The sequence below is a fragment of the Pleurodeles waltl genome, chromosome 11, assembly GCF_031143425.1.
Source record: "Pleurodeles waltl isolate 20211129_DDA chromosome 11, aPleWal1.hap1.20221129, whole genome shotgun sequence".
NCBI lineage: Eukaryota > Metazoa > Chordata > Amphibia > Caudata > Salamandridae > Pleurodeles > Pleurodeles waltl.
The window spans coordinates 96,855,912-96,882,443 of NC_090450.1; the positions used below are offsets into that span (position 1 = coordinate 96,855,912).

General features: G+C 42.0%; 1 protein-coding gene across 1 annotated transcript in view; it reads right to left on the reverse strand.

Annotated features, from left to right (window-relative positions):
• LOC138265069 (multiple epidermal growth factor-like domains protein 6) overlaps positions 1-26,532 on the reverse strand; it is a 768,694-nt gene that overhangs the window by 210,015 nt on the left and 532,147 nt on the right. Inside the window, exons 14-17 of the mRNA XM_069212617.1 lie at positions 18,911-19,042; positions 16,403-16,531; positions 11,524-11,652; positions 8,348-8,482 (exon numbers count right to left, since the gene is read on the reverse strand). Of these exons, the coding sequence (XP_069068718.1) occupies positions 8,348-8,482; positions 11,524-11,652; positions 16,403-16,531; positions 18,911-19,042 (525 nt within the window). The remainder of the gene's footprint in view (positions 1-8,347; positions 8,483-11,523; positions 11,653-16,402; positions 16,532-18,910; positions 19,043-26,532) is intronic.

The window sequence follows — 26,532 nt, forward strand, 5'->3', positions numbered from 1 at the left end:
TAGACACATTCTCAGATTTTTGTAAACCTGGGTTTGAGTCTAAAGCCTACACCTCCTAAGGGGAGGGGTAACGGAGGAGCAATAAGGAGAAATACCTTTATTTTTCCTCATTTTCCCATTTTCTGCAGCACACATAGAGAGAGTGATTGTTTTTGTGAAAGAAGTTGTCCCTTCTGGCACAAACACCATCATCCCTGCAATGCAGACACCCTTGCACGATGGTGCAAGAGTTCCTGCGTTGGTGCATGACAGTCCATTGTCCGCCAAGCCAGGGGAAAAGGACTGGAATGTGCCCTGTCTCATAGGCACGGCACATTCCTGCCCTTTTCTCTTGACGCAGGGCAGCGCAGCAAGAATCCTTGTGGCACTGCCATGAGCCAAAAACTCATAAATGAGGCCCCCTGTACATAAGCTGCACTAGAGCATGTACGCTTGATCATTCAAGTGTTATTCAAGTAGATGAAGCAGGCAAAACAGATAACTGGGAATAAAGTAACCAATTCTATGCCCTACCTTGTGATCAGAACCCAACCATTCGAAACTCAGGAAGCTTCTGAAAACAGGAAAATGTGGACTTGTTCTCTAACTAATCCCTGGACAGATCAGAACTAATTATAGAGAACATCAGACAGGGGAACTCCCTCCAGTTGATGGACTCTAACCTCCACTCTCTCCTTCATCTGATTGTATGTTTTCTTTCTTTAGTACGCTGAAGTAATCTAAAGCTTACAAGTAGCTCAAAATAAAAAACTTGCAAACAAATAAATAGCAAAACAATACACCAGAAAGTTGTAGTATAGGATGACAGGGCATAGGAGCATTATGCAATTGAAAGGTATAGAAAAACCATTGCACAGCCATAACCGATTCCACGTGTCCATTCATTGGCTACTTTTCTCTGTTTCAATTATTTTGACCTGTTTTACAGTAGAAGTGCTTTTAGATTGAAATTTAAATGAAGTCATGACTTAAGTTCATATCGCTACAACAAAGCCATACGTGTACATTGGCAAATTATAATGTGCAAGAAAGTTGTGCGGGATGTCATAACATCAATTGATGTGTGTATTTATAAAAGCAGAATAGCTCTAGATATTTCCAACAAATGCTTTTTAAAAAATGCCACTGTAAAGAAAATAAGTCCCACTGCAGCATGGAATGGTTCGCAGTCAAAATATTTCGGCTGAAGAAAGATGAATTTGTTGAAATTTACGATTGTTTCATACCTCAAGGCCTTCATTTATGGGGATTTGGTGTAGGGCAGAGCAGAAAGTCATCTTGTTTCAGTGACCTACAAATTGAAAGGGCAGGAATGCACCATATTTATTCAATACGGTGCATTCCTGTCTCTTCCCACTGCGCTGGCGCACAATGAGCTGCCTAGCTCTATCCCAAATAAACTTGTACCATGATGCAAGGGTGTCTGTGTTGTTGGCTGTATTGTTTAAGTGCAGAAAGGGGCACTTTCCTGCAAAGAAACATTCCATAGAGGCGTTTTCCAATATTTCTCTCTTTTATGCCTGCCCTGGGGATGTGTAAGATTTTGATGCATTCCCAGGTATACAAGTCCTTATAAATCTGAGAATGCATCAAAACCCATGGGCATTGTGTGAACATCCACTGTTCCCACACAACGCCAATGGAACACCACCCTTGCGCAGGGTAAGGCAACGTAACGATTTGTGCTCCATTGCCTTACTCAAAATTTATGAGGCCACTCAAAGCCACGCAATGTGGATTTGTGTGGCTTCATAACTCTGACTGAGAACCTTGCATCAAGCATGTACCACTTTGCATGTTGCAAATGTGACACAAGGCTCTCATAAATATTCCCCTATGTTGAAAGAACTGACGTAAACTAAAAACACTTTGTTCAGCAACCTATAACTCTCACTATGGATAGATCGCATAGTACCAAGAAAATAAAATTATTCTTTTAATTTTTACTCTACTGATTGGGATTCTGTCAACTCCATAGAATATGTAGATTGAACCAAATAATTTGTGTATATGTAAGATGTTTAGTTTTACAGATTTTCGAAGAAGTGGGCTTTTGGCTTTGAATAACCATTGCCCTAAGACTCATTGTTGGAAGATAAATTAAAGTTACTAATTTAAACTGTAGTTGCACAGGACACAAATAAACATTTTTGCCTTCTATTAAATCCTTCTACCCAAACCAAATTTGCTTGTGAAAAGAAAAATGCTGACGTGAGTACCAGTTGTAATTTCTATACAAGATACGATTTTTATGTGAAAAAAAGACAATGAGGCATAAATGTAAACTATGTTTACCAGTCCTGGAAGGATCTTTTTCCCACCTTCATATAGCCTTGTACTAGAGTATATCTCAGTGAAATGTGAAATGAACCGGTGAAATTTGAATTAGACAAGTGAAATTTGTAAAACTCCTGAATTTCCTATTAAGTTATCTCATGAAATTTTAAAATATGTGCTTTTGCATGACATTCTGTACCTGACCATGCATTTTGTGTAAATCAGTCTTGTGTGCTAACATTTGGAGATTGATTCCCAGAGAAAATGTCTAACCAAGAAAAAATTTCTGCTCAAGCCAGTCTTCTGCCGCTATGTTGTGAGAATTCTTTACAAGAGGTTCACACTTGGCTAAAAAAGTGACACTAGGTACTGCCAAACCACATTTCATTGCAAATGTGTAAATTTACATAATGTTCTTGACATTTTGCAAAATTTCAGAAGGAAAAATATGCAATTTGGCACACCCTTAGGTAGATCCAGATCAAGTATTTTCAGTTTTAAGTGATCATTTCCAGGATGTTTTGGTAGCATTTGCTACTTGTTTAGGCCGCCATCCTTATAAGAGGAATTTTAAAGGGTCATCTAGGATGACCTTACCTTAGAATCAGCTGTGCCTGTGACAACATAGGTAACAGATCTGAGTGGCAAGAGAGCATGGCCATAATGATTGGAGATACAGATTCTGGCTAAAGGTGGACATACCTAGCGGATTCTCTCCAGCGTAATTAATGCAAAATGACTCAGAATTATGTGTAATTATGTGAGAAACCTTATCCAGTTTTTAGCTCTATTTTCTTAGTGCAGAATGCACCCTAGTAATCAAAGTGGGCCCTAGGATGCATTTTGCTCTAAGAAAATACCACTAAATGCTACAGGACATGAAGAGCAGTAGGCAGCAGACACTTGTTCGCTCACAGTTTGTTGTTCCTTTGTTCCTGTGGAGTAATTTTTGACCCAAATTATTCTACATTGCAAAAGCTGGCATAATCACATAATTTTGGTCATTTCGCATTACAGGAGTAATACGTACTTATTGAAATTACTCTGATTACTCTGGAATCATTAAAATTTTGCACAGGCTTAATTCTGACCTGTCCCCTATAAAACATAGGGCCTGATTCTCAGGGGTAATGTACACTTTTGAGTAAATTTGCACTTTTGTGTACATTTACTACTTTTCATAATAACAAACTCCACATGCAAGTTAGTTGTTGGTAGTAAGTCCAGCACTGCACTTGGCCATCACTAATACTGCAACACCCTCCAGTAGAAAAAACTAGAGGTAAGGACTTAAAGTAAAACCCGATTGAATTAATGTTAAATTAAAATATTTAAAACAGGTAAAATATAAATTAATATAAAGTAAGGTAAAAATACAGACAAATAGTACATATTTATTGTTTAATTAAAAATATGTTATTACTTATTTTGAATTAAAGATAATGTAAAATTATCTTTAATGAATTCTATACACCACTTTCAATAACTATTAATTCCCATTAAAATATTTTCAGGTGGCAATTGTTTTTTTTATTTAAACTTCAGGAAATAATTTTAAGTTACTTTACCATATTTCCATTAATTACATTTAGCTAAATGCAGAGTCACACTTTGGTGAAGTATAGGGACAACATTCAACTTGAAAATAAACATTAAAAATATATTTTATGTTAACTAATAAACTACACTTAATATATATGTTTATTTTTTAGATTGAGCAACATTTAGAAAAATGCTCCTGACATATTAAATTAATTTTTCAATTAAAACTATAGTCAGTGGAAATTTATTAAATTCAATTAAAAAGATTTTTCAGAAGTTTAAATTAAAAAAATATATTCCCACCTACAAAAAATAAATATGCATTAATAATGATAAAAAGTGAATTATAGAAATAAATTAAATTAAGGTACTTCTTTTTGATAACCTTTATTGTTAAATTATGTTTATTAATTCAACATACGTTCTGAAAATAGCTTATAACTAAATAACAAGCATGTCCTATTTTTATGTATTTTTCAATAGTAATTTACGTTTATTATTATTTTTAATTATTTTAACTAACTTAATTTTACATTATTTCTTACGGGTTTCATTTTAAGTCCATACCTTCATTATTTTCTATGGAAGGGTGTTGCAGGACCAACGGTTAGCTATGTGTATTACTGTGTTTTTTTCAGAAGTCGTTTTAGTAGTAAGTTACACTCAGAGTTTGTGAATATCAAAAAGTAGTAACCATAGTCAAAAGTGTATACTTACTCAAAAGTGTAAGTTACCTCTGTGGCTCAGGCCCTTAATCTGCACAAGTTTGCAGCGATTTTAGGAAGTATAAAAAATAACATAAAGGACATACACGAATTGCACCTCTCGCCATGGAATCCTACTGGACAATTGTTTTTACATTGTCCATTTTCATGGTCACAGGTTACATCAGGAGGAAAGCGGCATCTCGATTTACAGCCGTCCCCATAGAAACCAGAAGAACACTCTGGAAAAAAATGACTGGTACTATTAATGAGTGATGATTAAAAAAGCACAGAGAAAATTTTACTTCAAGAAAAAAAGACTGCTAAAAAGCTGCTACTTTAAGACAGTCACTTAAAGACATCAAACAATTCCAAATCTGACATATTTAAAATAAATATTACACACTAACAATGTTAAACCATTAAAGAGTGCACAGTCGGTCATCTGCATTTTATACCATATCATATAACATTTTACAATAGGGCTAAAGATTAAACTTCACCTTGCACCATTTTTGATTTGTGGGGAATGTGGAAGAGAACAAACAAAATTTGCTCCAAATGTAAGATATTGAACGTGGCATAAAAAATGAGACAAAATGAGTTCTCATTCTCTTTCTGGGTTTACGTAATATTAGAAGTGGTGTGTGACTATGCTTAATCAGGGACTTCGCAACTCTCCACATTTTATAAAGGGCACAAGCTTTGTAAAGTGCGCAGCTTGCAGAGCTACAACAACAACTGAGAGGCAGAATCAATGGGCTGCTGCAGCATCAGGAAACTCTTCCTGTGACCATGAGGTAATGCTGAAAGCACTGATGGACTGGTGCCAGTTGTCACGGATGGCTGTCCCTGATCAAAGTGTCCTAGCTAATATTTCTCCAAACTACGGCAGTAATCTACCCACCCACGTGCACCCAATATGAGCCGGCAACCTTGCAACATCCCCTAGAGTCACCGTCCCCCAACTGCTTGCCATTGATCAAAGGAGGGTGCAATAGCAGCCTGCTTTTCCATGATTTCCAACTCTACGATATTGCAGACAGGGGCACCCTGGAGCTGGAAATAGATGCTAGGATGTTATTGCAAGTAGATATGTACACAAGTAAAGCATTGCTGAGACATTATTCCTAGTGAGGTTTATAGAAAAGCAAGATGGTACGGAGCTCAGGAATTTAGAGAACAATTCACAAGTATGAGTTTGTGAGTACCAGAAGTAGCATTGAAGGAATACATTTTCATGTACTCTTGCATGACTTTGTGAGTTGGCCCCAAACTTCTAAAATGGTCATACAAATTATAGATTGCAGTAATAATCCAATTTTCATATACAATTACTTTGAATCAAAAGGACTGTGTCCTCTTTAAACTTACTAATGGAAGTCAGAAGTTCGGAGTTCTATTCACAATGGCATGTAAGAGTATGTGAGAGAGTACTCCGGAAGTATTACTTCCAGCACTCTTAAATGGTCAATGTGTTTATGGTATTATAGTATGTGTTTTTTATAGGCTTCGATGTGTGATTTTTTATTTGTGAGGACAAGTTATAAATACACCTGACTCTAGTGCAAATAGACAAGTTGTGGGTTTCAGAGGCTCTGCCAAATGGACCTTGCTATGACAGAATGTAAAATCATGGACAGCTCAATCCATGTACGGATGGGATGGTATTTACTTGAGGCATTTGTGGCAACATGGGTACCGGCAATAGGAAGAGGGGATATGCCCCTGCATCCTCTGAAAAGACTTAAGGCCTCATTACGAGTCTGGTGGTCAGACAATCCGACCACCAGACTCTCTGAGAAATCACCGCAGAGCTGGCGGTCATCTCTCCAGCCCCATTGCGATGTTTCAACTGGGCTGACATGCGGAAACCAAGGTTTCTGCCAGTCATCCCAGTGGAAACTGTGCAGCAGCATTGGTCTTGGCTCTACATGGAGCTGAGACCAATGCCATCGTACAGCAGGCCCCCAGCACCCTCAGAAGGCACACTGTCTGCAAAGCAGACAGTGTACATTTCGATTATGCTGGGCAGTGGGGACCCTGCACTGCCCCCTTGTGGCCCCCGGCACTGGCTTTCCCCCAGCCTTCTCATGAAGGGGTCCCTGCCATGAAATGGCTGGCGGAAAGCTGAATTGTAATCAGCTAGGCGGCACTGAGTCCAGCGCCGTCCTGGCTGAGTACAACTCAGACCACCATCACCCCATCAGGAACCATGTTCCTGGGGGGGATGGCAGTCTCCCGGTGGGTCCGCCTGCCAGGATTGTAATGTGGTGGTCGGACCGCCCCAGTTCCGGCGATCCGACCGTCACTGCGAGGCTGTAGGTCCTTGGACCATCAGCCTCTCAATGAGGCCCTAAGCAAGTCCTAAAAGAAACTCTGTCCTGGAATTATTTCCAACTTACTTCTGTGATAAATGAGTAAATATAAAATATTCTGTTTAGAGACTTCGATAAGTTTAAGTTATCCATTCACTTGATTCCAGTGTACTGTTTGTATAAAGTTCTACACATGAACTATGAAAATGTATTTTCATATGGTTTCATGTACCATATTGACAGACCATCACTTCTACAGTACTAGAACTAAACTAACATATAATAAATGAATGCATGAATCACTTACAAGGTATAATATAAAATGTTGTGTTACTGCTAAGCTACCATGTAAACCTTACCTGAAGTAGACAGTAGCCAGGACATTACCACTCATCTCCTAGCCTCCAATTACAGGGTGAAGAAAATTGTCATTGTCCCCACTGCTACCATTACCAGTGGAACACAAAATCCTCATCTATTTAAAACAGGATGTCAATATTAGTTGTGCATTTTAACATGGTCTGGTAGAGAGGATTGATTAGGTTGCTTGAGCCACCTTAAAGCTGGCTGTAGTCCCTGTTACCCACTCCATAAGACCTGGCATGTGCCTACATATTCCTTTATCCCATAAGAAGTGTGGAGACCGATCTAATCGCCCACTCACCTCAAGAAGCCAACGTAAATCCTAGAATTATCATCCATTGGTTGTGAAAGTAAATCCCAGCAAAAGTGGACGCCCAGAAGGTCACTTGCTGTTAGTGAAGGCATGTGTTGCATTGGTGAAAGAATTTCTGCAGATTCAGTTTTGTCTGTGTGTGCTTGCCCACCACTAGGAAGGGTGCTCCAAGAATTACCCTGATGGCTTTGCAATTCCAGGCCCAGGATTTTCTTTCGCACTGCGTTTCATTCAGGGCTGTGTGGGAGGGTCAATAATTGAGGCTCGGGGGTCTCTATCAGATACAAATGACACTTTATCTTCCTGCAGTGCTACCAGACCATACAGAAATATCGCATGAAGTTGCTTACGTCCTCGCTGCAATGGGGCACAGCTCCACTAGCCTCTTGTCGCGGCCTGGTCTCGACTATAATCAAGAAATGCTGCCAGCCACAGCAAGGGGATTTGAAGATGTTACTTGGCATGGATGGCAAAATGGTTTGACCTAGGTCTAAATGAGGCTTTAATTGGCTAAACAAATGTGTGTGTGTGTGTGTGTGTGTGAGAGAGAGAGAGAGAGAGAGAGAGAGAGAGAGAGAGAGAGAGAGAGAGAGAGAGAGAGAGAGAGAGAGAGAGAGAGTTGAGAAAGGGAAAGTGGCTGACTTCACAATAGTACAATGACTTATCCACTTGTAAAACTACCTCCAGAACTGTGAAGGGTTTTAAATGCAACATTATGTGAATCACATTTACTAAACACAGTGTTTCAGAATTTAGCTTGACAGAGGCACTTCTGAGAACAGAACACATGCTTTTAAGGGTTGGAACATAAAGTTACAATTTTGTATTACCTTTCTGGCACCTATCTCCCTGGTACCCTGCTTTGCAGATGCAGGTGCCGTTTTTAGCATGGCATCCCTCAGCATTTGTGATCACGCACTGACATTCTTTAGAACATCCATTGCCAAAAGACCATTTTGGACATTCTGTGAAAACAGACAGGCATAAACATTAGAAGATATCAATGCAGTTTTATTCTACAGCCAACTCTTCCTCACATCCCGCTAGTCTTACGGTGCAAAAACATATGAAGAACATCTTTGTGAGTTCTTTAAAAGGAAAACCCTGCTCACGAGCTCTGCCATTACAATGCACCTTACTCAATGAAACACATAGTCAAAATAAGATCATTCCTATGATAACAAATCAGCAGAGAGTTTTCACTTGATATTCTGCATAAAACAAACTACTGCTCCATTCTTGCAAACTAATCGAAATTCTTATTTTAATTAACTCCCACTTCTTATCATAGCTAATGGACTTGGCATTTTTTACTGAGCCCTAAGTCCTCATTTTAGACATATAGGAGATGAGATATAATGCAGTAACATTGCTTACTGAAATTTGATGTCCAGTATTTTGGTACCCATGTGGAATTTTACGAACTAACCTATGTATAAATAGTTTGCTTCACCAAATCCTGAATATTTGTGGGTGTAAGTCACTCTACCTCATCAGTATTCATGAGGTTGTTTGTAAATGGAAATACTATGCAACTAATTGCCTTCGTAGGATGTGGTGTATTGTGGTCAGCAGTTCATCATATCTATGATTGCTTTTTTAAATATTCTTTTCAAATGCAACTCATTCTCCAAAAGGAATGAGGGCTGCCTTAAAAAAAGAATGGGAATTCTAAAAGTTTGCATGAGAGTCGACAGTTGTCCCCTTGACCAGTGCCTAATTTCAAACAAACTTGTTTTTTTAATTCTGAAAGGGGAACGGACCCCATAGGGAACCCTTCCCCGTACTGAATGTAAAACAAGTTTGGAATCATAAATGAACAGCCCTTTCCCATATTAGTGCTTTTTTTTCAGGGAGGTCTAAGTAATGGTACAAGCTAGTCTGTTAGCATCATAATATTTTATAACTTTTTTGGACCCATAGGTAGTAAGCAAATGCACCACTATTCATTTCTAGTAAGGAAAACATATTAAACCATGATCTCAGAACTCGCACACCAAAAAGTTAAATTAAAATTTCCTGTCAACTCAAAATATACTAAGGAGGTAAAACCCATACTTACACTAATACTTCTTAATCTGTAATAGCATTTTAACATTACTTAATGTTATATGTGTAATGTGGCTGCCCTGCGTGTTTGGAGGTTTTTGGCAAATAAACCACAGTGCCTATATAGGATTGTACGCTCTTGCAAGGCGATTTTACTAAATTGAATTGAAGCAAAACGTTCAACTGCAGGTGACAGAAGGGTAGGACAGTTAGGACGGAGCAGGTAGAATGCCCTTCTTGACCTAAATCGGCAGGAATCAAGTCTCCTTTTCTTCCTTGTAAGATTGCAATGACAGTATATTGGGGATGTTTTGATTTGGATAGTGTGATAAAAGAATGATACTGTGCCTCACTTGTCCTTCAAGAGGCATATAAGGCCTATGGGAAACCCTATCCATAGTCGCCTTGATGTTGGTGCTGTCTATATGATTATGCATTTTTCACCTTTCGTTCCCATTCATGTACCCTAATGAGCTGGTTGAGCCCTTAGAGGCAGGTTTGCATCGAAGACAGATGTAGTCAAGATCCAGGGGCATTCCATCCAGGGTTGTTAGGCCACATACACTCAAAAATATGCTATTCAGGGAAAACAGATGTGCCTCAGTGTTTGGTGGAACTCTTGTTGCTCAGAAAGGTTAGGCCTGGTTGCTGCTTTTTGTTCATACCAAATAATAGGAATTATGTTTTGGTGATGTTAAGCCTCAGGTATGTAAGGAGCAACCAGGCCTGGATAAGGTGCAGGCAGAGTTTGAAGTGTTGGATGTCTGAAGTGAAGGAAACTTTCAAGAAGAGGTGTGGGTCATGAATGCACTGGAAAAGTTTGATGCTTTTATTAATGAACAGAGTTCCCAGTGGCTCCGTATAAAGAATACAAATGACATGGGGCAAGATGGAACCTTGGAGACCTCTGCAGGTCATAGACAGCTTCAGAATTTGAAACTAACCATGTATATGAACCTGTGTTGGTTGAATAGTAGTTGCAAAATCAATGATTGAAATTGCTAGTGAATCCCCTTCAAGATTTCAGGATGTGGATGAGGACGAGATGATTGATTGTGTCAATGGTAGCTGGAAAGTCCAGCAATGTAATGAGGGAGGGACCATCTTTTTCTGTGGCCAGGATGCCAATCACTGTAATTTGTAAGTTTATAGTCTCTGTATTGCAACGTGATCTAAAGCCAGATTGATACTCATACAAGAGATGTTTGGCACTGATGTGACTATGGAGTTGTGCATAGACTCTTTCACTGCTTTAGAGTATATCATCGGCCATCTATGTTGTCCTGATTACACATGGACAGCATCACTGCCCCTAACGAAGTTGAGTTTTTATTTTGAGGCTGGCAATTGCTAGGAGTTAAATTTAGAAGAACATGTAATTTCAAATATTATTTAATCTATAATTTCACTTCTAGCTTTATTACATGTAAGAGTATACAGCATACAATATGTACATATTAGGAAACCTGTAAGTGAAGCAACATTCTTCAGAACACAGCTTGAGATAAACCACCTGGCTGAGTGATATTAATTACATTATCCTGACATAGAAAATCAGTTCATTTAAAATCTTGTCACTGTCCTATGAAGCATTTTATATCAGTAAAAGGCTCAAGAATCTTTCTCACTTGCCTTTTGTATGTGTGTTTTGTGCACTGCTTTTCTTAGACTTCCCAGCATATGAGGACATATTGGGGGTTATTACAACTTTGGAGGAGGTGTTAATCCGTCCCAAAAGTGACGGTAAAGTGACGGATATACCACCAGCCGTATTACGAGTCCATTATATCCTATGGAACTCGTAATACGGCTGGTGGTATATCTGTCACATTTGGGACGGATTAACACCTCCTCCAAAGTTGTAATAACCCCCATTATGTTGAAGTTTTTTTTTTTTTGTAATACTTCTTCCTTCACTATTCATCCACAAATCACTGACTGATTCTATATTACTTACTAAGGTGACAAAAGCGTCCATAGAGTCCAGGGTCGCAGAGACAGGCACCATAAAGTCTGTGACAGTAGCCATTGTTGGCACAGTTGCATCTCTTGTGGCAGCTTATCCCGAAGAATCCTTTTGGGCAACCTAATCAATGCAAAGATAAGATGTTACAGGTACTGGTCAAACAATCTAAGTTCATTTTCCATTTCTTGGCCCTCATTGTAAATGATCCACTAAATATGGCCCCTGGGCAAACAACTATGATACCAGGGATTGCAATTATACGTTTGTCGGGTTTACCACACCCTTTAATTAATGGAAGTGGTAAAGCTCAATGCGCCTTGTTAAATTTTGTTCAGAATTACTGCAAGTTAACAGGTAAAAAATACAGGGTAAATTCTGGCTGTGGAATGCAAAAAAATCCAGATGTTGCTTCCACTGGAATGGACAAAACTCACAATAGGTGTTATTTATTGGACACGATGAAGACTTATCCCGGGGGTATAGATATTTCTTGGGTCTGTAAAATATAAGGTATCACTGCCTGGGTGGCTGGTTATGATGGCCTTGGTGGGTAGATGGTTCATACATTTATTACAGTCATGGCGTTTTCTACATGCCATGTTTACAATTTCAATTAAGTGCAATTTTAAATTCAGGTTTAATGTCAGTAAGCTGAAAAAAGACCTAAGTGACAGTCTTCAATACAGTGGTTCTTAAACTGGAGTCTGCAGAGCCCTGGGCTCCATTAGCTTTTTCAGCGGGTCGGTGACTGTCTAGAAAATGAAATAACATTAGTAGATCAATAAAATGTGGGGCATATTTAAGGAAAGTGGTGCCACTTTCCTTCCGCCCCTTAGTGTCCCCTTACTGCCACCATGTGGGCACTGTATCTAAGATACAACACACTATGGCGCAAGGTAGGGGGCAACAGCGTCACTTTTATTGATGTACTCTTCAGAAGTAGTACCAAAATATTGCAGAGTACATAGACCCCCATTATAAATAATGGAAGCCCCTTTTAATGCCTGCTCCGAGCAGGCGTTAAAAGTGCTGTAGAAAATGACGCAAGGAAATCAGTTAGATTTCCTTGCCCCATTTTTCGTCGCCCCTAACAGGGCATCGCCTCCTTTGAATACATTATGCCTGGAGTACGCATAATGTAGCGCAAAGGGTTACAAAGTGGCACAATGCGAGCATTGTGCCATTTTGTAAATATGGCGTAAGGATTTTGGTCTTATTAGGCCACATTAGCGCTTACATTTTTTTTATTGTGGCACAAAGTGGCGCTCGGGGCTTATAAATATGCCTATATATATTTAAAAAAACGTGTGCAAGTGAAGCAATTTGAATTAGGAGGCTAACAATTAAATTGGTATCTCTATCTTGGTTCGAGGAAGCAGCACAAGTATAACAGAGGGTATAGACGATCAGTGGGTTCAACTGGAGCACTGGTATGCACTGACAAAAAGAGAGCAAGCATTAGCAGCAAAAAACAAAGTGATGTGTTAGTTTTGCATAATGCTGTATTCCACTTTGTCTTTTAAGAAACAAAACTACATTTTGAAAAGCTGCCCCTTTCCATGAAATTAAAATTTCTGTGTTTGCATATTTTTGGTTTGCGAATTAAATAATAATATATTTCAGGTTTTGTGTATTTATTTGCTGGATACTTATTCCTGTATCTGTGAGTATTGTTTTGAGGTTCGAATTAAAAAAAAAAAAAACTTCCAGCAACGATTCAGTGGGAGCCCACAGAAGTGAACGCGTTAAGAACCGCTGTTTTAGTGTCATTCGCGATTTGTAAATGGCCATCAGTTAACTGAATACGTGTGCAGAAAAGGATATTGTAGGTTTAGTGCTTGCTATCTGATTTTCACGGGGGATGAAGGCCTCCCTCTAGAAAGTCATGGATGGACTGTGATGGAGAGTAAAGTAATTTATCTAGCTTCCATTGCTGGACCAATGTGCAGGGACAATTTATTAGCTCTCTTTCTACATATTATGCAGCCGTTTTCTTGGCACAACATTTCAAGTTGTAACAGTTTACAGAGCCAAGGATTGCTAAAACAAAATGCGGAATATACATGTACATTTTGAGGCATGAAGAAAGATTTTCTTAGGATTTTTGCAGCATTTTTATTTCCACCAACATTACATCCACAAGATTTGCTGAGGTCACTCCAAGGTACCTTATTGCCGGAACGTAAATTATTCAGTGCTTGCTCTTCCATTATATGTAATTCTTATTGGTTGCATCAGACTACAATTACCTAAAAGTATGTTTCCTAAAAACAAAAGCTCATGACTGAAATTGGTTTGTCTCAGTGACATAGGCCCAAATTTAAGAAAAGTGGTGCTTCACATAGCGAAGCGTCACTTTTCTTGTGCCCCCGCACCCTACTAACACCCCCCTCTGTGCGCCATTTTAAGATTCGGCGCACCATGGAGGTATGAGGAACAATAGCATCAACATTTTTGACGCTAGTGGAGCAAAGTGAACGGAGGGCCATTGTTTCCACTGGGTGTGTCCTTTTAACGCCTGTATTCAGCAAAAAATGGAGCAATGAAATCTTGTACATTATGCATAGCATATGCATAATGTGGTGCAAAGGGCGGCAAAGTCACGCACTGCATACATTGCACCACTTTGTAGATATAGCGTGGCATGTTTGGAAATCTATTGCCACATTAGCGTCAGAAAAATGACACCACTGTGGCGTTAGGGGGCACAAGACCATTCTTAAATTTGGGCCATACAGTCATCTGATAACTAGAGGTATAGAATTTTTTTAATTTTTTTCATCATGGACGTCTTGCGAATGTTCCGATTCTGCACTCGAGGAAGTTCGCAAAATGTTTGTTTAGTCTTCCTTAGCAATCATGAAGTTTTTCTCTCCATTTTACAATGATTTCACCCCATGGAAACGTATGCAGACTTTCCTTTTGAATGTTTATATTTAGTAGAGTATCTGTGCCCAAAGGCAACTGGATCTTGAAATGTTCTCTTTCCATAAGTTTACCTTTGCAACCTATTTTGAAGCAAATGAGGAAATGCGTAAAACAGCGTAACTTCATGAAATGTGTGCACTTTTAAAAAACTCTTCACGCAGTTTGAGAGAAAAAAGACCTTCACAATTCCACACATACCCACGCTGGTAACCATATCCTTTCATGTTTTCCTGCTTCACCACCAAAAATACACCTGGTGCTTATCATCCTGTCCTAGCCCTGAATGGGAAGCAAACACATACGCAATTTATAACTGCCATTTCACAATCTCCTTTGCCCCAAATACATGCACCCAACCAGGATGCGCTGCTAATGCACTCACTCACTCATAATTCATGCAAGAACATCACCAATACTCCCTCAAAATATTTCTTGCATGCTTTAATTTCCCTCAGATACATAAACATTGCATTCTGAACCACTAAAACTACAGAGAATAGCCAAAATATGTTAACCTGTCATCCCAGTCCTGGAAAATACAGCCATTCCTCCTTTCCACCAAGACAATGCATGATCTCCTGTCACGGTCTATCTCTGCAAAAATGCCCACATTTTATGATCTGCCCATCTCACCCCCTCGTAACTGGTGATTTGTCCAATCCAAAATGTTTGTATTAAACTAGTCTTTCCTTTAAAACTAGCACAAAAAAATCGACCTCTTCCATAAATGGACACTGATAGTTGGTGTCCTGAGCTCCCGCTCCTAAGATTGATTCCCATGCATTTCTTGACATCCTCCTGAAATAGTCTTTGATATTTGTTGAGTGACTTTTCCTAACCGCAGAATAACCTCATACTCCGCATCTAACAAACAAACGGCCCATATAATTGGCATACTGCCATACCCACACCAAAAATAGGCTCAAATATCTATTTCCCTGCCATTTACTCCAAACCAGACCCACTGCCATCCCACGTCCACAAAGCAGATCCACATAATTGGCACCCTAGCTACCACAGATAGGCTCGATATCTGACCACAGGGTCACATCCTGAGCCTCTCAAAGAAGTCTCAGATACCTGGGATCTTCCATCCACTACCCCCACAGTAGATCAACCCATATGTGGGACGTTCTGTGCCCTATCCTCTAAAACAGAACAACAATCTCTGGAGACCTGACTCCCTTACCCCCTTTACCAAATCCACACCCGTCCTCATACTGCACATCTTCAATCACCCACGACCCCACTAAATCCTGGAGATTCCCCAAAAAATAGGTTAATCAGAATTTAAGTCTCAGGCTGGAGCTGAGCAGAAGGGAGATCTGCAAAACAGTGTGGAAGATAAATAAATGGTGGAGGGGGAGAAGGGAGATGGAGTGGAGAGCACTGCCACTTTAGATGAGGTGCACAACTGGTATACCAAGCACACTTGGGTGGTCCTGGTAAAATGAAGTGTGGGTCCTCTGCATTATCCTTCTTCCCATCTTCGTGGCTAGTGTGGTATGTCTGAAGTGGTAAGCAGCCTGCACTATGCAGCATAAGAGAAATGAAAAGTTGTATTTGCACAAGTCTCTTTTTATTGAGCCAAGCAGCAGCACTTTAGGTCAATAAAAGAGCCCAGTCCACAGGAAATGTTGCAATGGGCTTTTTCCAAAAGAGCATAATGTTTTATATTTAAACAAATCTCAAAACTGTCATAGCAGGGAGGGTGTGACTGTAGAACATGCACAGTGGCTAGGTCCTTCATTTCTTTGTGTCATGGTTATAGACAAACAAATCTGGGAATTAACATAGGTTGTCCAATTAAAAAAACAACCTTACTACTAATGCTCTTTTAAAGATTCCCTTTCTACCAATGTTATCCAAAACACACTCAGTATTTCATTATTTCTGTCCTCTATGATATGCAAGGAAGTAGTAAGAAAAAACTACATCTTACCATCCTGACAAAATTTTCCATTTATTCCTGGTGGGCAGTGGCATTTACCAGTCACAGGATCACAAGTTCCTCCATTTTGGCACTCGCAAATGCTCAAGCAGTCCTGTCCATATGATCCGGTTGGACATGCTGAAAAATATTAAAGAATTATTTAGACTAAATGCATCTGTGTCATGATGTAAAAGTGCTGCGTTTTTAGCCTCAAAGCTGTGGTTCGATTAGCACCCGGCTTAGATTTGGAATCTACAACACCTAACATAAGTTTCTAACCATTGTATACCAGCAGAAAAGTTTTGATAGAACCAGTTGCAAAAATATTATAGCTGCAGAGAACGATATGAAGTCCACAAAGGATTTGGGTCAGTGCAGGTATGTGACTTGGTGAGGAGGTAAAAGTATAATTCTGATTTAGTTTGTGTATTTCTACGTCAGCAAAATCGTCTGGTGGTCCCACCTTTTGTGAGAAATGCTCTTGAAAGACTTACTGTTGTGCATTACTCTGAGCCCTGTTTTGTCATTCAGGCATTTTCTAAGCTACCTGTCACAGTCCTCTCTTTCTACCAAAGGTTTGGCAAAATCCATTACACTGAGCCCAGCTCACAGTATTTGGGAGGGTACAAATAGGCAAGGCAAAGAGTAAACTACTACTTCTACACTCCTTACTCTTGTTCTCTGAATTCAGTAGTTGAAGATATGCAAGTCTACATTTTTGAGTAACTTTACACTCATGAACAGTGAATAACCAAAAGTAGAACGTTATTAAAAAGTTTAAGGGTGAACTTTCAATTGCAGATTTACTTATGTCTAATGTTACCTTTTTGAATAGCCCATCCATATTTCCAAGTCTCCTAATCCTTTTGTAAATATTTTAATGCATTTTTTGCTTATAGCATTTTCCTTGATTTTTCTAAGTTGGTTTGGTGAATTGTAGTATGCCTTATCCTTAAGTTTAAGGTTGTTTGCCACTGCTTGAACCTAGCTCACATTTGTTTGTGAATATGCATGCTGCCTGTGTCATAGCTACCTGTATGTGAAGCAAAGAATGTGCTCTAGCCTAACCAGATTGTGTTTATTGAGTGGGAAGGGGTACATCCTCCAAATTATTAATCTAATTACTGACATTCCACAAACCTACTTTTTTAGCTGAAACCATTACTAATTTTCACTTCATGGTTTCAAAGTTAGATGGGGGTCCCAACAATTTTATTTCAAGTTCCCAGTAAACTGTATAGATCCAGTATGGATTCTGATCTTTTTCTGCAGCAGCAAAAGTTTTCTCTGTCCAAAGGATTGTCTGCCACTACTAGGAGGCAAATGTTCGGAGATAAGCTTCAGCAATTAGTGTACTAGTTATCTTCCAGACAGGCAAGCAGCTTCCTCTCTTGCAGTACCCAGTTGATCTTCTATCAATAGATGGACTAGTAGGCTTTATGAGCAGTACCTGGAACCTGTTATTCTTTGGGATGAGCAAGATACCAGCAGCAGTAATTCTTTGACCGGTATAAACTGCTGTGCACATCCAATGAGCCAAAATAATCAACCTAGTTTTAGGAATGAAAAGATAACCATTTTCTAGGCATATAAAAGTTTTTGTGCAATCTCCTGGTTGTGTCAGGTCTACCAGATGATGACTTACCTATGGGAGAAAAGGTCACTGCTATATGTATGTAAATGTGTCCCTTGTTACCAATCTCTGTCCCTAATTTAAATTGGGCGGCTTACTTCTGATCCACGTGCAGGGATTACACAGGGACGGGAATTCTAAGACATATAGCTACTATTCACTTCTATAAATTTCAACATTGAATTTTGCCAGGCCAGGCTGGTCGATAACGAGCAGCAAATTCTGACACATCCAGAGACTGGTGCTAGAAGCATAACGTTCTGTATGAAATGTATCATTTTCCCAAACAAACTCAGAATGAGAGGTCTTCCCCAGAAGTACCACATGGTAGAATTGGAGATCTTTCCCAGAAGTTCCAAATGACACAATATTGATATTTATTGGTTGTGGTAAATATATACATTTTGGCTCTGCATTCAGGAACTCTTGTCATTGGAAATTCTTCAGTGAAGCCACAAGTTGCATCACTACACCACTCAAATACTATCTACATCTCTAGGTTTTAAGAACACTGCGCAGAAATAACAATATTTGTATCACAATACAACCAGCATACCATGTCAGTCTTAGGCTGTAAGAATATTACCCGTAAGGAGTAGTGATTCCTGTCTTGAAAGATTCTGCATTACCAATGAAGCTAATACCGTCTGTAAATTTTGCACCTTAAAACATTTTTTTTATTATTATTATTTTTACATTTTCCAAACACCAAAATACAGTATGGTAGTGACTCAGACTATATTGTGTTTTATATCCACGTTAAGGCTAGCTGGAAAATAAATTATTAATGATACCCTCGAAGAAATTCAAATAGCGTGTTATATTAATTCACTTTGACCCTTCACATACTTAAATATATTAATGATAATAATGAACAGATTTACTTTCGTTGCAGAGTATTCCGGTCCACCCAGGAGCGCAGAGGCAGCCCGTCTGCTCACTGGTACAGTCACCTCCATTTACACAGTCACGGCAGCTTAAGCTGCAATCATGTCCAAAGGTGCCATCGAAGCAGACTGCAACACAAATATGAAGGTGTCTGACGTTTAGAAACATTCCTTTTTTCCCGAGGGTCTAATGTTCACAAACATGGGGAATATATTCTATAATTTAAATTTAAATTAACTCTCTCTGATTTTTAAACATAGTGGAAACTGATTTGGGTGGGTCAGCTTATATAAATACAAAAATGGCTGATGTGTGACACGCTTCAACAAAGTTAATAAATAAAAGCAGAGAGTTACTACATTAGTAGATATCCCAGTGGAAGGCAACCGAGTGAGTGAACGAACAATTAAGCGAGAACACGTCTGTAGCATGTTTCATGCAGTTAACTCTCTTAGGCATTGTTCTACTTGCTCGCCCTGTAAACGCCCAAAAAATATGGGGCTGATTCATAAATGTTTTTTGAGTATGTGAACTGCGTAATGCCTCACCATGGATATGAAAATCTACTAGTCACAGTGGCCAAGGGAAAACCCTGTGGAAACCCACATCAGGTGGGATAGACGGTGAGTGAACAGCCCTTTTCACGCTTACGAAAACTGAATCAATGACCAAATCCATTTTTAGAGAGATGCATTGACATAGCATTATGCTCAGTAGGGTTCAGTGGTAAGGGTGGTTTAAAATATTGGAGGCCGCAGAGAAGTCCAGCAGAAACGGTAGGGTGAGGCGTCTCTCATCTGTGGCAAATAAATCTGTGTTCATTCCATGTCATAGCAGAACATCCAATTTGGCCCTTCTGGAGAGGAGATTACTAGTTTGAAACAGAAGTGGAACACCATCTTTAGTGGGGACCTTAATAATGTTAATACTAGTGGGACTAAAGAGCAGGTAGACTGGGAACGTACTCATAGGAGTGCAAACAAAAGGGACATTTTGAGGTGGGCACCATCACATCATTTGTCAATGTGTATTACATTTAACAACCCACTTATTACAACTTTTATTCATTAAAAACCTATTCTTATTGACATCCTGTATATGCTCTTGATTTGGTGTGATTATGAAGCTATTATAGTGACTATGAATTCCCTCAGACTTACACAAGAGGTTCAAATCTTCTAAATGTTACATCAAAAGGCAAAAAGGAATACACTGTTCTGCAAAACATTCAGGGGGTTATTACAACTTTGGAGGAGGTGTTAATCTGTCCCAAAAGTGACGGTAAAGTGACGGATATACCACCAGCCGTATTACGAGTCCATGGAACTCGTAATACGGCTGGTGGTATATCCGTCACATTTGGGACGGATTAACACCTCCTCCAAAGTTGTAATAACCCCCCAGTCTAGTTTCCCAGGCTTAACCACCATATCCCTTTCATCGCCTGAACCTTAGTGCTGTAGGACGTCACAGACATCTGCATTTTTGCAATAAACATCATAACTTCAGTACATAAGGTTCCGTCTCACTTGGCGCACTGGTATCTGCAAGAGCTTGAATTTATTCTGAAAATCTTTTAGGTGAAGTTCTCACCCCATACTGCCCACTTTGTACCCATTATCAAGTGTATGACTTTGCACTACAAAATACCATTCAGTACTGCATTCATTAACACTTTAAAAAATTAAAAATCTTTTGCACATGAAAGTTGATCAACACTGTTATTTGCTTCGATTTGGATTGCATGAGTGCACACACAAATCTTTAGTAAATTTAGACCTTAGTTTGAGCAGTTTTTGTCGAGATTTTCGCAGAATTTTGCTAATCACTATTTTGAAGCTAAGGTGCTCACTCTCCATTAAAGTTGCATTTAACGTCAGCAATTGATGGACAAATTTGCCATCAGAAAATAGGGTGAAGCTGACCTCCGTAAAGATAATCATCACACCTTACACCCTAAAATGCTTTTCTTGGAAGCAGAATACTGGTCTTGAACAGAATGACCAGTTCGGTTAGAGGAAGCAACTACTGGTGGCAGAGTCGGTGACCCTCAAAAGCAGCAATCAGATCATAAGAAATCATTGACTGGAACATGGCTCAAACTAGCGACTTTACTGCAGTTTGACTGTACATGATAGGACCTGAGCAATTTGTGTTGTTTCTGTCACATTCTTTGAAATTTAGTTTCAGCTTTCAACAAAACAAGGGCAAAAAGCAACAAAGAATTCCCACACAATATGAAATTAGTGAATGTTAGATTTACGTTTTTAAAAACAGACAAATGCCCTGATTACAACTTCTGCGGTCTTTTAAAAAGACCGCCAAAGCTGCGGGAGCCAGTATACCGTCAGTGCTGGTGGTATATCTGGCTCCCTATTATGACTTTTCCGCTGGGCCAGTGGACGGTAACAGTGTTTCCGTCCGCTGGCCCAGCGGAAAAGTCACATCAACATGGCAGCTGGCCCGTAATAGAGCCGGCGGCAATGTTGATGAGCAGTGGGTGCAGCAGCACCTGTCACTCATTTCACTGCCTGAAATTTAGGCAGTGAAATGCGTGATGGGGCTGTGCGTGGGGGCCCCAGGGTCGCCCCAAGTCCCCCTTACTGCCAGCCTTTCCATGGCGGTGTTTACTGCTGTGGACAGGCTGGAGGTTGGGGATTATGACCACCAGACGGAAGCCTGTTGGTATGCTGGAGGGGCTTGCGGTATGGCCGTGGCTAATGCGCTATGGTCATAATCGCTGGCGGAACACCGCCAGCCTGTTGGCAGTGTTACCGCCAGCTTACCGCCGGCCGCCAGGGTCGTAATAAGGCCCAAAATGCCGAAACGTTCATGAAGATTCCTGAAGATAACAAAAACTTGGCATTTTGCAGAATTTCAAAACATGGGATAGTTTTGTAAAATTCTGCAGAAAATTCCACTGCGGCCATGTTTCTCATGTTTTACTTTTCTATGGAATATTTCTGTCTTGACAATAAGACCCTCAATACAACATTGGCAGTAAATCCCACTTACCGCTGTGCAGAAGTCTGCAAACACACCGCCGTGGCCGCGGAATTCCGCCACAGCTATTATGACCCACAGTTCGGAATCTGCCAAAATCTAGACACCCACACAAGTCCGCCACACCAAAGGTCAGTGATAAACTGGCGAAAACAAAACCGACACTGTCACGGCAACCGAAATACGCCCACACTATCATGACCCACGAATCCACACGGCGGGTCTTTCAACCACGGTATTCCATTGGCGGTACACACCGCCGCGCTCAAAATACACACACATTTACAAAACACAGCCACATTGGACAATTCCAAATACACACACCTGATACACATACACACACCACTCCCACACACCCAATAGAATATAAAACACACACCCACATCACCCACAAACCCTTACGACAACAATTCACAAACGAAAGCCAGAGAGAGACAGCACCAGCAAGAACACTAGCATCCACAGGCACACAACACCATCACCCACAGAACTTCCACGCACCTCACACAACACACCACTACATATCAGCACACTTATCACCCCACACTCCACCCCACACATCACCTACACCACCCCATGGCACGGCAAAGACACCCAAGGTTCTCGGAGGAGGAGCTCAGGGTCATGGTGGAGGAAATCATCCGGGTAGAGCCACAGCTATTAGGATCACAGGTGCAGCACACCTCCATTGCAAGGAAGATGGAGCTATGGCGAAGAATAGTGGACAGGGTCAATGCAGTGGGATAGCACCCAAGAAATCGGGCGGACATCAGGAAGAGGTGGTACGACCTACGGGGGAAGGTGCGTTCCGTGGTCTCAAGACACCACCTGGCGGTTCAGCGGACTGGCGGCGGACCCCCACCTCCTCCCCCACAACTAACAACATGGGAGGAGCAGGTCTTGGCGATTCTGCATCCTGAGGGCCTCGCAGGAGTAGGTGGAGGAATGGACTCTGGTAAGACAAATCTTAACTATTACATCCCCCACCCTTCTTGCATGCCATCACATACCCCCACCCACACCCTCACCCCCAGCACTCCTACTCCTCACAAATGTCCCAACATCACAAACCACCCATCCCAACACCAAGCCCTGCATGCAACAACAAAGCATGGACACCCATCACTAAAGCATGCCCAATACACATACCCAAACACCCCCCTAAACCATCATCACACAAGCCCCCACACAGGAATGCAAGTACTGGGGTACACGGTCACCCACCCATTGCACACCATGACACACACAGATGTAATAACAATCCTTTTATACCCCTGCAGGACCCCTACCCAACGTCACCAGACAGGAGGGTCCACACATGTCCACACCACCAACAGAAGAGGCCCACAGTGATGACAGCACCTCTGTCCAACTGGATCTAGATGGCCAGCCAGGCCCATCGGGGACCTCGGGACAGTCGGTTCCCCTCACACAGTCACAGGCCACTACAGAGCTTCCCCCTTCTGGAAACACCAGTACAGCACCCACCCAGCGGGCCCATACATCCGTCCCCAGGACACGTCAATCAGCTGTGTGTCCACCACTACAGGGAACCCAGGCTAACCCACCACCCCAACAACAACAGGGACCTGGGGCAGTGGTAGTGGGCACACGGTCCAGGGGACGGAGGCCCAGGAACACAGGGGAACTGGGAGGGCTGCTGTGCGACAGGGGGTGGACAGGCCCAGGGAACCCACTCTCCACGAGGCCCTCTCCTCCATCATGGGAGCCTACCACCACTCCCAGGAGACGATGGCAACGGTACTGGCCAAGTTTCAGGAGACCCAGCGCCTGCAGGAGGAACAGTATATGGGCTTCAGGGAGGAACTCAGAACCATCAACTCCACCCTGGGCACCATCGTAGGGGTGCTGAAGGAACTCGTGAACACCAGGAGGGACACTGTGGCACTACAAGGGGCCCCTGACACTAGCCTGGACGTTGAACTGCCCACCACCTCCACCGGCGCTAGTGGACACGACGCCCCGCCACAGGACCACCACACCAGCACTCCACCCCCTGCAAAGGAAGAACCACCTCGCAAACGGTCCCTGAGATCCAGGACAAAGACAGAGAACGATGGCAAGACCCCCGCCAAGAAATGAGACCACCCTGATTGTCATCCTTCTGTCCCAATTTGTCACCCTGTCCATACTTAAACTGCCCCAGCTCCACTTCCTATGCCCCTTTGGACAATGCACCTGTGAGACTAATAGACTGGACTCTGCCATGGACATTCCTCCACCATCACCCCTCACCATTTTACTACCTCCTCCAATATTGAGCACTTTAATAAACACCCTTAAAGCACAAAACAATCTGGATTCTGTCTTTGAATTCGAAATAGTGTATTAGCAATTACAGTGGCAAAATGTTCATTCAAATGTAATGTCAACATACCTATGTCACACAGCTCTAGTCCATGAGGAATCAAAGCAGATATCACACAGTGGGACCCACATCTGTGAAATCGTAATGGAAAGTGAAAACTCAGTGACCATACACTGGGTGAAAACAACAGACAGTAGAGAGGCAGTAGTGTTTAAGTACATGTAATAGGCAGGTCTGTACTCTTACCTGTGTCTCACTGGAAATATTGCTGGATCACTGAGTCCCTGTTGTTCATGTCTTCTTCCTCTGCTTCCTCGTCTTCACTGTCCACAGGCTCCACAGCTGCCACAACACCTCCATCTGGACCATCCTCCTGCAGAAAAGGCACCTGTCGTCACAAAGCCAAGTTGTGAAGCATACAGCAGGCCTTGATGACCTGGCACACCTTCTTTGGTGAGTAGAATAGGGATCCACCTGTCATATGGAGGCACCGGAACCTGGCCTTCAGGAGGCTGAAGGTCCGCTCGATCACCCTCGTAGTTCGCTCATGGGCCTCATTGTAGCGTTCCTCTGCCCTTGTCCTGGGATTCCTCACTGGGGTCAGTAACCATGACAGGTTGGGGTAACCAGAGTCACCTGCAAACGGCGAGTGACAACAGTTAGACACACTCTAACCTGGAGGGATATCCCCAGACCCAGACATCCATTCCCACTAACTAGCTTCCAGGTGCTCACCTAATAGCCACACACGGTGCCTCTGGAGTTGACCCATCACATAAGGGATGCTGCTATTCCGCAGGATGTAGGCGTCATGCACTGAGCCAGGGAACACGGCATTCACATGGGAGATGTACTGGTCTGCCAAACATACCATCTGTACATTCATGGAATGATAACTCTTCCGGTTTCTGTATACCTGTTCACTCCTGTGGGGGGGACCAAAGCCACATGGGTCCCATCAATGGCACCTATGATGTTGGGGATATGTCCCAGGGCATAGAAATCACCGTTCACTGTAGGCAAATCCTCCACCTGAGGGAACACGATGTAGCTCCGAATGTGTTTCAGAAGGGCAGATAACACTCAACAACACGTTGGGACATCCCTAATGCTATGGCCACTGTTGTTTGAAATGACCCACTTGCAAGGAAATGGAGCACTGACAGCACCTGCACTTGAGGGGGGATTCTTGTGGGATGGCGGATAGCTGACATCAGGTCTGGCTCCAACTGGGTACACAGTTCCTGGATTGTGGCACGGTCAAGCCTGTATGTGATAGTCACGTCTTTCCTCCATTGTCGACAGGTCCACCAACGGTCGGTACACCGTAGGATGCCGCCATCTCCTCACATGTCCCAGTGGACGGTGTCTATGAAGGACAACAGCGAGCACAGAGTCAAACAACTCAGAGGTACATACCCACAGCTTACACAGAACACCATTCATACTCAAAAAGTGGCCTGTATGTGTGTTGAGTCTAGGCCTAGGTATGTGTGACACAGTTGAAAATGAAGCCATGTGGGCCCCTGAAATTGCGGCTGCCTGACCTCTAAAGTGGGACAATGGGATGTGAGGTAACTGCCCTGGCGTTGTACACTGTCGCGGTAGGCGGTCGAAGTCCACGGCGCAATGCTGCATTGGTTAACATTGGACCCTATGGGTCCCAGGAGCCAATGATGATGTACGCAGGCGGTGGCGGTACGCACCGCCGTGGACGTGACCGCCATTTTCTATCTGTTCAATCACTCGATACCTGATCTTCGACAGGAGAGGACCTACACTGCAAGTGCTGCTGTGACCTCGGTCTGAAAGAGACAATGGCTCGAGTATCTGGTGAAAGGGCCCCTGCCTTCACATTGGAGGAGTTGGAGAAACTTGTGGATGGGGTCCTCCCCCAGTATACACTACTCTACGGTCCTCCAGACAAACAGGTAAGTACACTGGGAGCATGATGTATGGGCTATGCCTCTGTGGAGAGGGCTGGATGTAAGAAGGAAGGGAGGCATGAAATGACAGTGAATGCATGTGCCACATGGCAAGGGTAGGGATGGGGGCCAATCACTTTGACGGTGCAGTTGGTAATAACTTTCTCTTCCCCCTGTACAATTCAGGAAGGTCAGCGCCCACCAGAAAAAACATATTTGGCGTGTCATCGCCAAGGACGTCTGGACTCTGGGGGTCTACCACAGACGGAGCACCCACTGCCAGAAAAGATGGGAGGACATTCGCCGCTGGAGCAAGAAGATGGCGGAGGCTCAGCTGGGGATGGCCTTCCAACGTGGGAGG